Source organism: Pezoporus flaviventris, unplaced genomic scaffold (assembly GCF_033815535.1).
Source record: "Pezoporus flaviventris isolate CSIRO_AGI_PZ_B2104156 unplaced genomic scaffold, CSIRO_AGI_Pfla_v1 ptg000036l, whole genome shotgun sequence".
NCBI classification, from domain to species: Eukaryota; Metazoa; Chordata; class Aves; order Psittaciformes; family Psittacidae; genus Pezoporus; species Pezoporus flaviventris.
Genome location: NW_026892584.1, coordinates 27,301,150 through 27,313,721, shown reverse-complemented (window position 1 = coordinate 27,313,721; position 12,572 = coordinate 27,301,150). Strand labels below are relative to the sequence as shown.

Genomic DNA, 12,572 nt, shown 5'->3' with positions numbered 1-12,572 from the left:
CAGTGTAGGAGTTCACCCGCACAGACGGTGAGCATAATGTACAGTCATCACATAGAGATAACAGTTCCGAGGTGGAAAAATCTTTCCAGGTTGTTCATGACACATCTATGGCAATGGTCACCCATGACAATATATTTTTAGAGTTCTGTACAGCCCACTTTTACTCATGCTCCTCCCACAGTCCCTTTAATTCATAACATAGTGTTAAAGCTCATGTGACTCTCTTTGGAGAGAGAAATCATAGTACCACTTTTGGATCGGCACTTTCCTACATGGGCAACAGGCTGCCAAGCAAGCTTCCGAACAAAGGACTTTGCCGTTTAACAGCACTAAAATAACCCACAAACTTTTCAAGTATAGATTTTATTTCGTTCATATTTCACAGTCTGCTTCTGTAAAGTTTTAGCAAAAAGGTCATGTTCTATAACAGAGTAGGCTACTGCATTCAGAGCTGGCAACAGACTTCAAAATTACAGAAAATGTTTACATTCCAACTAGAGCAGTAGAATTTCAAAAGTACATAGTAATCAAAAATACCAACATTTATTAAAACAATAGAAAAACTGCAGTCTGTCTGAACCATCAACCTACCCTGCCTGCTAGGTGTCAGCAACAACCGAAGCCACAGCAGGCCATCTGACTGATTTTTTAGACTGGGCCTGCTGTCTTCAACTAATTTGTTAATGCAAAGTTTTGCTGCTTCAAAGGTCAAAAAAATTATCCGTAGGCTCACTGCTTACAGGTTTCCAATCAGAGAAGCTAATGTTTCTGCTCAAATCATCCTACCCAGAATAAAGACCTGTTCTGGTCCTGATGCAGTCAATTAATTTTCTCAGCACAGTTCCAAGCTAACCTATTTTATTAAATTGCAGCTAAGAAAGGAAAGCCCTTATTGTTTAAAGGTTTATCAGGGCTTCCAGGAATAAAGGCAGCTAAGAGAATCTAAACAGAATGGTACTTGATGACATTACTTATCACTAGGGGTCTTCAACATCCTTTTTTCATAGATGTTGCGTCAAGATTTGCAGTTATCTAGAGATACGGTTCCTAAGGGGCTCCAGATTTACATGTAATAGTTCCAGAGTGTATTTTTCTAGTTCAGCAAATACTATTTAAGTCTGGACTGATGCCCAGTAGGAGATTTCTAACCAGCTGCTGAACTCTAGTCACAGATTTATTGAATAGGTATTTATGCAAATTATACCAGCTGAAAGGCTCATCAGCTATAAGCACACCCGCATCAGCCCACCCTCAGTGCTGTCAGGCAAAAAAATATATGCGATTCTGTGTTGACTATGAGACATTTCTATCAGCTATAGTCTCCTTAAGTCAAAAAGTATTACACTGCAAGGCTAGCATTTCCTTCCTCTTACTCTGTCAGAACAGTGGAAATAGGATGGACGTCACCAGCAGACCCACTTTTTCTTATCTCAAACAGCTAAGACTGTACTTTTTTTCTGACTTGCTTTCATTTTAGGTAGCCTATCATCTTGTTTTCTAGGACAATCAATTCCTAAAATATATATATTTTGAACTTCAAATTCTCCTATTTGATGGGTAGAATAAGAATTTTAGGAAAAGTAGGAAAGATATCCTATGTATTTTCTCACATCTCACCTCTAGGCACATACAGGTATCCAATCAATAGAATTCCCTGCTACTGCTTCCTCTCCTTCCTGTAAGCTCAGAAAAATCAAGCTTATTTTTTGGGATTCTTTCACAAATGGCCTAAGGTACCATCACATCTATCCTGCCAAATATTATTCAGTGCAGGTATCACAACTGATTCCAAAGAAGCTACATCAGACATGACCTACATTATTGCACTGTATTATCCTGCCTTCTAGGTTTGCTGGCTGAGTTTTGCTATTGCTGTGCTGCAATTTATGAGAAATCCTGGTATGCACAACTACAGCATGTATATTTAAAAAAATACATGACAACACAGTCTGTGAACACTTTTCTTTCAATCAATTCCCACCTAGTGCACTAGTCTTGAGCAGGTGGGCAGGACACCTGGCAAGGCATAGCTCCACTAGGCTGAATCCTGGCACAGTATTTCTCTCTAGGCCTATGGACAAAACTTTACTATGGACAGTACAAATATGACTCAGATTTCTCCTCTTTGTGAGGCATGTACAGCATTTCTTTCCATCAATGTAAAAAGAGGAAAACCCCTTAAAAGAGAGAATTCCCTTACAATTTCTCTAATGCATGTATTTGAGGAAGACTACAAAAGCACTCTACACAATCTTCTGCAATATCGATTCCGAGAGGCATCAGAAAATGGAAAGGACTTGTCACAAATCAGCAAGACATCCACCTCACTTTCAAGTTTCTTTTTTTTAAGAACCTGAAAGAGATAACAGCAGTGATCAAAGCATCAAAATACCCAGTCACCGAGTCAGCATGACTTTTTGAAAATGTTGTCAGACAGAAAGGAACACACCATAAACAATCCAGAGTCCTTAATGTTCTTAGACGAAGTCATTCTTAGTTCTTTACACAGACTGCCTCTGAAAAAAGCCCTTCAGACTGGAGGGAGTGACATAGTTAAGTGTCTAGATAAACTGAAAATAAATGTCTGTAGAACAACTTCTGTAACATGACTACTGTGGATCTCTACTAGTCAGGCCTAATACCTTATGCAGACAGTAGTGTTAGCTGTATCTCAAGGCAAGCAGGCTAGGAATGATACAAACCTACTCAGAAGAAAAAATGTTTTGGGATTTTGTTCTTGGTTTGGGATTGCTGAGGTTTTTTTATGTTCAAATTCAAGGTAGATAAATTTTTTTTGGGAGATTAGCCAACCTGACATCCCCATCCCCCAGTACATTCATCTAATTTCTCTAAACAAAAAAAAGAGAAAGGGGATGGGAGAAGGACTTGTTTCATCACAGGCCATTTATGCTCCTTTTCCTTTCAACTCTTTTTTTTTTTTAATAGTTAGTTATCTGATTTCACAAGAAAGAAAAAAAAAGGAACAGTTTATGCTTGTAAACTAAGGATACACATATCAAATAATATGCAACTAGTCTTGCTGAATTAATCCCGGTGAATATCTTCCTTGTGCTATTCTAAAAAGAAGTTACTGCAGTCTTTAATAACAATGTTTAATCTGTTAGCCACTGAGAAAATCCAAACCACTTTCCTTGTACACTTGTGAGCCATTAATAAACATGGCTTTGGAACAAAACAAACACTTCCAGTGCAAGCCTTGTGACTTTCACTCATTCAAATTGTACAGACCAGAATCAAAAGTATACTCATCAAAACACATCATTTCCCTTGGGTCTTAAGACACTCATGACACTGACCAAAGATTGCAATGAATACAGAATGCTAATTCAAATGCAATAAACCCCCCAAAACAAGACTCTGCTATAACAAAGGACAGCAACAGCCTAAAAATATCACCCCACCAGCCTAAGTTTCCTCTCCTCTCCCCAACGCCTTTCATCTAATTGCAACTGATAATGGTCCAATACTGGGGCCTGTTGTGCTTTTCCATCCTCAGAACTGACTATCTGAAGAGGGGACCAGGAAGATATTTGCTTGCAAAATACTGCAAATGACTGTCTTTACGGCAAGAATGGGAACATGCCAGCAAAGCACATCCAAGCTGATAGAGCCCCAGGAAGTACATGAAGTTAGCATGTAGCTCAAGGTCACACCATAGTAGTAAGCACCCATTTGTCAAGACCCCACCAGGCTGTTCCAGTCCCACAGCTGGCTCTGAAGACAAGTCATTCAAGACATGTCACTTTGCAAGTCCTGGACTCAGAAAATGCTCAAGTAAAAGCTTGAGACAGGAAACAGGAGGCACAAAAATAACTTGACCAATAGCTACTATATATTGGGATAAGGGGGATCTGCAAGGTTACCATCAGCTTTATCAGATCCCGTTAGAGATGCTTCTAGCTCTGCCCATGACTGTGGAGCATTGTTCTTTATTGCCTCTATGAAAAGCTGTGTTTGATGCTTCAGTCGGTCCAGCTCAGCCTGAGTCACCTGGTTCTGATGAATGAGCTCCTTGGTTTTTAAAGTGATCTCCAGCAATCCTGACCTGCGTAGGACAACAAGTGTGTTCTGAAAGCGTCTGCATTTGCTTTGCTGTTGCAAGAGCAGCTCAGGGGTAGTGCAAATCTCTTCTGGTATCAATGGGGGGCTCCACACTGCAGACTGCATTGTAGTCTGTGCTGCACTCTCGCTCTCAGGAGAGGTGCACTTTGTTGCCTGCAGAGTCCCAAAAGGCAAAAGGGGAGTCAAACCCGGCAGTTTCTGAGTGTCACTAGAAACACGATGAAAACCAGGAAGAGCTGACAGTTTTCCACTTGTCACTAGAGTTGAAGAACTCTGCTGGTTAGACTCCTGAGGGGTCTTAAAGCTAACTGGTAGGTGGGCAAAAGGACTAGTAGGCATGCCTGTGCTCCTTGATACGGGAGAACTCTCCATCTTGGGTGTTTCTGTGCAGAGTCGTTTAGGGCAACTGGTTTCCTGACATTCTTCTAGATCAAAGGAGCGATCTCTCTTGCAGGGCTGTGGTGCTATTTTGGGAAAAGAATTCAGGATGGGCAGGTAATTAGTGGAGTCATTTCTCTTTTTCCCAACAGGGTGAGGGTTTATGGGAGGTGGGATTGATGGACGAAGAAAGACTAGCTGTGGCTGAGCTGGAATCACTTCAAAGGATGGCTGCACAGTCCAAGACTGGAGCTGTGATGAACACCCCTGAGAAGCATAAACAGGGAAAAAACAGAAGTCTTACAATAAAATTGTAGAAAAGGATCAAAAAACCTTAAATGAAACAGGTGGACTGTGCCATTTCTCCATATTTGATATATGCTGTCCCATTAATACATGCTGAACAGTTTTCCATCAAACTCATCCTTCTCTTTCTCCGACAACAGAGCATAGCACTAGAATCAAAGCTGTCATCCATAATCCTTTTACTGTGGAACAGCAGATACATTTAAAAACAATTCAATCTGAATTTATACATGCTTTCCTAGATGAAGATTACAGTACATGCTTATATTGTACAATGCTTATGTAAAAGTTTGACCTAGACTTGGGCTCAAACAACAAGTGCACAGAAAAGTTGGAAAAGAATTAAGCATTGTGGTTATATTTTTAAAGAGTCAAAGAAAGACCGTACAGACATTTTAGGAACAATTCAGACTCCCTCTTTGTTGAAAGGCAGCACTCTAATCTTGTCAATTCTATTCTTATAGCAAGCTTTTGAAATCATTATTCAATAAAGACGACAGCTGTTCAGTAAGTTTTGCAATCTTAAGTACAAAACAGTTTCAATACATTTAAAACCATGAAGAAGAAAAAAAAAAAAAAGCTGAATATCAACCAATGTAAGGAAAAAAGCCTTTTGTAACCCTCGAGCAGTTTAACTCCATAGCACTGGTGATAAAGTGCACACTAGTGAACCTTAAAAGCATTATATTTTAAGAAAAATACCCAAGTTTTCACTCTCTCCCACAAGCCACACTCTGCAATATAGGAGAATACATCAATTTCTACAAGACACCATCTCTTCCTCTTTCAATACATTACCATGGATCTTCATGAGATCTCCTGGCCAAAAAGCATACCTGCTTTTCTCCAAACGTACACAATGGTCTAATAAGAGATACCATTTCTTTCTGAAGCAAAATTTCACTTCTTCATATATTTAAGTCATTGCCACCACAATTAATATAATATACTGCCACCTGCTTTTCCAGTTCCTTATGACTTGGAATGCTAGAGGCAGGCCTGCTGAATGCACAGTTTTTAGTGCAAATACATTTTACTGGGTTTTGAACTATATTGAGCCACATGAAATGCACCTCCTTTCCCCTAGTCTCATAAAATTTAAACTGGCAAATGCTACCATTTCTCCCAGGAAAGGACTTGAACTTGTCACAAGCAGCTATTATGGAGATGAGGTTCACCTATTCTGACACAGAATTTCTTTGGTTCAGTTGGCAAGACTCTTACGGAACAGGGGTACAAAACAACTACCTGTAAAAATAAATATTACCTTGCCACAGAAGACAGGACAAACACGTTCAAAAGAAAAGAATCTCGAGATGTTAGAAGTATATAAATACTGTGGCTATACAAACCTAGGACTGAACAAGCAGTCTTAAGAAGCATGGTTTTGGAGTCAGAATTAATCATTTACTGCACAACTGTGCAGCATCTAGTACAGCAGAGCCCTAAAGTCATTGAAGTTAGAAGAGCTGTGGTAGCTGTTTATCTTGTTCTGTTTTCTCCTATGTCTATTACCTACTTTCTTCTTTGCATTCATGCTGCATTCTGATCTTGCTCTCCTACCCAAAATCTCATTTTCAGTAGAGAAGTGTTGGGTCTGGGTGGTTTTGGGGTGTCGTGGGAGGTTTGTTTTTTTTTTAATGAAGGCTAACATCCTGCACATACCAGCGTAACTTGTCTAAAAGGCTTTCAAAAGAGTTACAGAAACCGTGCCACAAGCCCCGCTGTGTTCCAGAGAATTAATCCCTGCTTCCCTGCTTGATTTATTTTTTTAATAACATTGTTAGCTGTTTACACTCTGAAACTGGGACAGCAGGTAACCACCACTGCGCAGGATTACAGTGGTTCTAAGGCAGAAGGATGATGCTGGCTGAAACTGATAAATAGCAGTAACTGGATGCTGGCTTTTTTGTTTGTTTTGTTTGTTTTTTTTGTCCAGCAAGTCCAACTCAGGGCTGTGCTGAAAAGCCCATTTTAACAAGATAACCATCTGAGGTAACTAAGCATAAAGGAAAGAGGCAGAAAGACACTCCATTGTTATTATTTTGACCTGGCCTTACTGTTTTTGCTTATTGCAGCAAACATTTTTCAGTTCAACATTACTGTCCTTAACCATATGTAATTAAGACTCAGAAGTTATAATGCACTATCAAAAGAACCGAGTCTGGTAATTTTACCCATCTCCAACTCTTACTCCCAAATTTCCTTTTTGATACACTACCAGGTTTTTTAATATTTTTAATATATTTTTAATATAAATATACATATAAAAGCTACTTTGTATCAGCTACATGTCCTAACTGTTTGCAACACAACCTGGAGTTTAACACTAGACTACCACTGCAATCAGTGTTTTTGAGGTATGGGCCAAAGGCTATCAATAAGCCTTTGGTGAAGCTTGTCTACTCCCTGCTATACAAAAACTTCAGCATTTGTTTATACAGTATTTTGTCCACACATATAGGAACATGACTATAAAATTGTTTCTTGCCAAAATAAAGCTCATAGATCAGAACCACAGAATGGTTAAGGCTGTAAACGACCTTAAAGATCACCTAGTTCCAACCTCTCTCACACCTCACAGTAGACAGTATCACCCAAGGCTCTGTCCAAACTGGCCTTGAACACTGCCAGAGATGGAGCATTTACCACTTCTTTGGGCAACCTGTTCCAGTGCTTCACCAACCTCACAGTAAAGAACTGCTTCCTTAGATCTAACCTCAATCTTCCGTTTAAGTTTCAACCCATTACTCCTTGGCCTATTGCTACAGTCCCTGATGAAGAGTCCTTCTCTGGCACCCTTGTAGGTGCCCTTCAGATACTGGAAGGCTGCTATGAGGTCTCCACGCAGCCTTCTCTTCTCCAGGCTGAACAGCTCAAACTTTCTCAGCCTGTCTTATCTCCCCCACAAATGCACAATCTGCCAAGCACTAACAGAAAACTATATTTATATCAGCATTGTGACACTATATTTGAATTTTATAGGTTTTACTTGTTGTTATAAAAGATTCAGTAGAAAAGGAATCAGGATATATATTTGTTTTTCCTCTTCTCGCTGTATTCTGACATGTATTCTAATAAAAAAAAAAGCTGAAGAACTTTCCCTCTGCTCAGAAAACTTGTACACAGCAAGAGGTCTAATAACACGGCAATACTTTGAACTTGCAGCTCTCCTATCTTCTGTTACGATGTAAACATTACCAGTCTTAGGGATGTGCTGGAGGGCAACAGGTAACAAGATACTGGAATACATAAATAGGGAATGTAATTGTTGCAGTGTGAGCTATCACACAGAGCTAAGAGAAATAACTGATAAAGTAAAAATATGCCTTCAGATACAAATTTAATGTTTTCACTTGTAAACATCCTGGATTAGCATTTCCCACTGTACATAAAGCACATTTAGGCCGTAAGAACTAAGAAGCAAAACCTATCATCCTATTTTATCATCTTTACTGAATGAAAATGAAAATACCAGCTTTCAAAAGGAAAAACACTCACTTTTTTTCGTTTACTCTTTGGTGCTATTAACATAACATTCTTAAAGATCTATTTTTTGTGGGATCCCTTTAAGAGGAAAAGGTTTAATAGATGTAGCAGAGCTTCTCCATTTCACTTTTTCCATCTTAGTGATTCTAACTGGCACAATAGAACTTTTCAAGTTACCAGCTGCTATCTGGATTCCAACAACTTTGTAAAATATTTGAGAAAGGAAAAATACTACAATAAAGAACATGCAACATTTTTCAGGAGATTATTTCTTCCCTACCTGCTTAACTAACACATTTTTCATTACAACCATAGGAGAAAGTGCAGGAAAGGGGTTGCCTGCGGCCATTGGGCGTTGCCAAGGCCCATCCTCTACATTCCAACACGACGCATTCAGCATGTCCTCTGAGTCAGTCTGCTCCATAGCACTCAGGCACTCTGAACTTCCATCTGCCAAATGTAGAATTCAGCTGTTAGTTGTTTCATGCTTGCTACCAACTTTCAGTTCCACTATTCTGCTTTCTTTCAACCAAGACACAAACAACAACAAAGTTCAGTTCTGGAACACCAATAAAATTAGACCTGCTGTGACAGCTGTCAAATAGCCTTTAACAAAAGGCTTCATATATCAGGCTAGTCCTCATGCAGATACTGTCTCCTCCCCCCTCAAAATTATTACTTTTTGTTATTTCATATTTAATCTCCAAATGACTGCACAGTATCATGAAGATTGCTCTAAAACATGGTGCAGCAAAGAACTATGGGCTCCAGCACTGCACAGCCAGTCTGTGCTGCAGGCATTTTGTGTCTTGAAATCTTCTATCTCTCACAAAAGCTCTTTTTCTTTGTGGGTTTCTTTTTGTTTTGTTTGTTTTTCCTTTAAAAGCCATCTCTTCACAGTTTTATTGAGTATTAAAACAGCACATTGTGTCTACATTTTACTGATGTTATACAAATTACTCTCTGGTCAAATCACAACAGAGATTAGGCAGCATAATCCAACAGTTCATTCATCACTGCAAAGAAAAAAAAGTAATTTTGCCATCCCCACTTCTAGACTCCTAAGTGTAAGAGTCTTCATTTCTTTACTAGGCACATTTTAAATTCCCATGCCATTCAAATTCACAGAAAGAACTTCATAACTACACAAAGCTCTACTCCAGAACAGTTTGATGGTATGATGATTGCAGATGCAATCTGTTTTATACAGAAAGACCCTCTCAGTTAATGAGGCATAAATGACAAGGGGCTAAGAGACAGATTGGTCAAATGTGACTAATAAAAGCAAAGTCTGAGCAAGATAACACACAAAAGGAATGCAGTGATTTTCTAAACCTGAATATCCAGAGTCCTTGTCAGATTCAGCTGCCGCCATGCTCAAATGCTGGTTCAAGCTCTTCAATGCCATCACTTTGCCCAGTAGTTCCTTGAGAGTCTCAACAGGTGACTATATTGTCTCCATGCTTCCATAGTGCCACAGCTGGTTTTTAACACTTTTTCCATTGAAGAACTACAAAACAGTTAAGAATAAAAAGGGCCTTTCTCTGAATCCAAGGAAAGTTCCACCAGTATAAGACAACAAAGGGAGCCATAGTTGTCCTTATAGAAAACTGGTTATCAAAGGTTTCCTGTATCTGTTAAACAATCTGTAGAATTCTATTAAACTCCCAGCTTCACATTTGCTGTTTCTCACACATTTAGATTAGCAACGCTTGCCAATGAAAAAAGAGTTTATTCCCTGCAAAATTCCCTAAACTATGCATGCTTAATAACACATTACAGAGTAGAAAAGATGGGCAACAAATCTGTGTATCAACTAACACTTTACATTGTAGAATTATCCAGACTGAAATTTTTCATCTCCCTTAGGCTGATTTTTTAAGTTTTGGGAAAGTTTCCATGACCTGATCTTTCATGGATTTCTACATCAACTACAAGAGAACAGGGTACAACTGTTAAGCCCTTTAGGGTAGGTTAAAAATTGCCAAAAAAACTAAGGCATAGGAAGGAAGAAATTAAATAAAGCAGAAATAAACTAGATATTTAAAAAATCTTTATTTTTTCCTACTGCTGTGAATGCCATCCATGAATCAAAGGTATTTCAGAAGTACTGAAGACATGGATGCACCTCTCACATTCAGGTCCTTTCTTCAGTTGGTTGAGCAAGTCAGAGTATAGTACAGGTCAGTCAATCTGACTGAAGCACCTGAAGCAGAATCGTGTAATACTTACACTGAGTAAAGTACATGATAGATTCATCTGGAGAGCACAATGAGCAAGTAATTTCTAACTCCATTATGAATTCTATCAGACAAGGTAATAATTCCTTAATGTACACACAAAACTTGGGAAATAGGAAGGCAACTTCTTGATCTGCCAAAGACATAATGCCTAAGCTCAACAACATGGGTAATCAAGATAAAGTAGCAGCTAGAAAGCATGTGGTTGTTATCTGTAATTAAATCAATGCCCCTCTAAATCAAGTGGTATAGTTACTTATTTCTTTTTACACTGCCAGTGAGCTAATTGGAGACTTTCACGCCAGAAATATCTCAGATTTTCCAAAGAATGAAATGTAGATATAAAATTACTGTACTAGACATGTTTCTCCACCCCTAAAAAAAAGGCAAAACAAACTAAAGGCCAAAGGCTATTTATAAACAACTTTTTTTTTTTCCCCTCAAGAATTTAAAGTTACTCAGGCAACTTTTATCTCAAAAAAATTAGCTATCTCAGGGACTGCATCCCAGAACAAGTCAACTGTGCTGGGTGAAGCCCACACAACAAACAGATGAACCTGCAAAGCTGTGGCTTTGTTAATACAGTCTGTTTCACCCTCAAGAGTAAAGTAAGTCATCACAAGAAAGCAAGTGATTAGAGAACATGCTGGGGCTAAAGAAATCCATACTGCTAAAAGCACAACACATACGATACCTGCAATGCACTCCTATGGGGAAATGCCCTCTTCTTCCCACACCCAGAATGAGAACACTGGAAAGCTGAAAATAAAAGCTATGAAAATGTATAGTTACATTGTGGCCTCCCATACTACAGACTTGCCACAACGTTCCAATGCTTCCTGAGGGCAGGCAGAGTATAGTAAGAGAGAGCAAAGGTTCTGCTTCTATTAAAGAAGGTAGCTGGCCAACAGACAAATGACAGAATGAAGTGCAGAAATAACTTTTAATATTTGTAGAAATTATTTTCCTATAAAACAACCCTTTGAAGTTCTACCTCATGTTAGAGTTGTACATTTATTTAAACTGCAACTACGGTAACCCAGGAGTCTGCATCAGTCAGACCAGCAGTCCATTAACAGTTATATCCAGTGCAAGCTACTACAAATGACATTGCAGCTGGCATTCTGGAATAACCCACCCTGAAAAGCAAGTTTCTTCCTAAGGTCCTGACAACTGGTTGTTATTCTGCTCCAAGAACTCAAGCCCTGGCACCTCCAGTAATGAATTCTATATGTTAGATGTAGTGCTGAGCTTGTAGGGCAACTGTCTATGTTACTACAAGAAAAAGAGGATAATGGCCAGTGGAAGGGAATTTCCTCAGTAGCTACTTGCATCATTTTTACTTTCCATCTTCAGTCACACCTGCTAACAGGTATGGAGCAAAGGTAACTACATAAGAGCAAACTAAATGCTATCCCTGGAATGGAAAATGAATCTTAAGGTAAGGTTTAAGTCCCGATCCATGCTTTTGTTACTTAGACCTTTCCAAAATGTTATTTTTAAATAACGTGGTATATATTGATGCTAATCTCCAAAAAACTAAGCACTAAAGCCAGAAGGAGGGTTAGAAATAAGTAGGGTAAGAACACACCATCTGCTAGGGAACCTTTGGGAAGGGGTTGGCACATCGTCTTCTCTTCCCTTATGGAAAATAAATCAAAACAGCGACAAAACCACAACCGAAAACAAACCAACCAGAAGGGCCACTCTCTCCAGACGCGGACGTAGGATCGCTCCTGCCAAGCTGCCCGACCGGCAGGCAGGAGCACCGGCAGGAAGCACCGGGCGCCATCCCCGACGCCTAGGGCCCTCCTTTCCGGCACAGCTGCGGGAGCTGACCCTACCCGACCGCCCTCCCGGGGCTTCGCCCGTACGCAAGGCTATGCCGACAGGACGCCCTCGCACTGGACCTGGCGGACAGAGAGGCCTCCGCTCAGGCGGACCGGGACACCAGCTTTGGGGACCGGGACACCAGCTTTGGGGGCCGAGCCCCCGCCCCGCCACACAGCGAGGCGAAGTGGGCGGCAGGCCCCACAGGAACCACGAATCCCTCACGGCCACCTCCCCCCGCACCAA

General features: G+C 40.0%; 1 protein-coding gene across 2 annotated transcripts; it reads right to left on the bottom strand.

Moving 5' to 3' along the window:
* Positions 1 to 344: 344 nt before the first annotated feature.
* Positions 345 to 12,012, bottom strand: CIPC (CLOCK interacting pacemaker). 2 transcript variants are annotated; one of them, XM_061463662.1, is made up of 4 exons: positions 11,191 to 12,012; positions 9,592 to 9,766; positions 8,537 to 8,706; positions 345 to 4,728 (listed from the first exon to the last, which is right to left on the bottom strand). In XM_061463662.1, exons 2-4 carry the CDS (start codon positions 9,662 to 9,664, stop codon positions 3,850 to 3,852), a joined length of 1,122 nt encoding a protein of 373 aa, XP_061319646.1. In that variant the 5' UTR covers positions 9,665 to 9,766; positions 11,191 to 12,012; the 3' UTR covers positions 345 to 3,849. The 2 variants fall into 2 exon arrangements, with proteins under 2 accessions (XP_061319646.1, XP_061319645.1); XM_061463661.1 differs by lacking the exon at positions 11,191 to 12,012 and having other exon boundaries at positions 9,592 to 10,071.
* Between the last annotated feature and the right edge of the window lie 560 nt (positions 12,013 to 12,572).

Excerpts from the sequence above, each read along its gene's own strand:
- CIPC (XM_061463662.1), bottom strand. The coding sequence starts at position 9,664 with ATGGCATTGAAGAGCTTGAACCAGCATTTGAGCATGGCGGCAGCTGAA. Across the intron at positions 8,707-9,591 it reads CAAGGACTCTGGATATTCAG|ATGGAAGTTCAGAGTGCCTG; the intron begins GTTTAGAAAATC and ends TACATTTGGCAG. Across the intron at positions 4,729-8,536 it reads AAAATGTGTTAGTTAAGCAG|GGGTGTTCATCACAGCTCCA; the intron begins GTAGGGAAGAAA and ends TATGCTTCTCAG.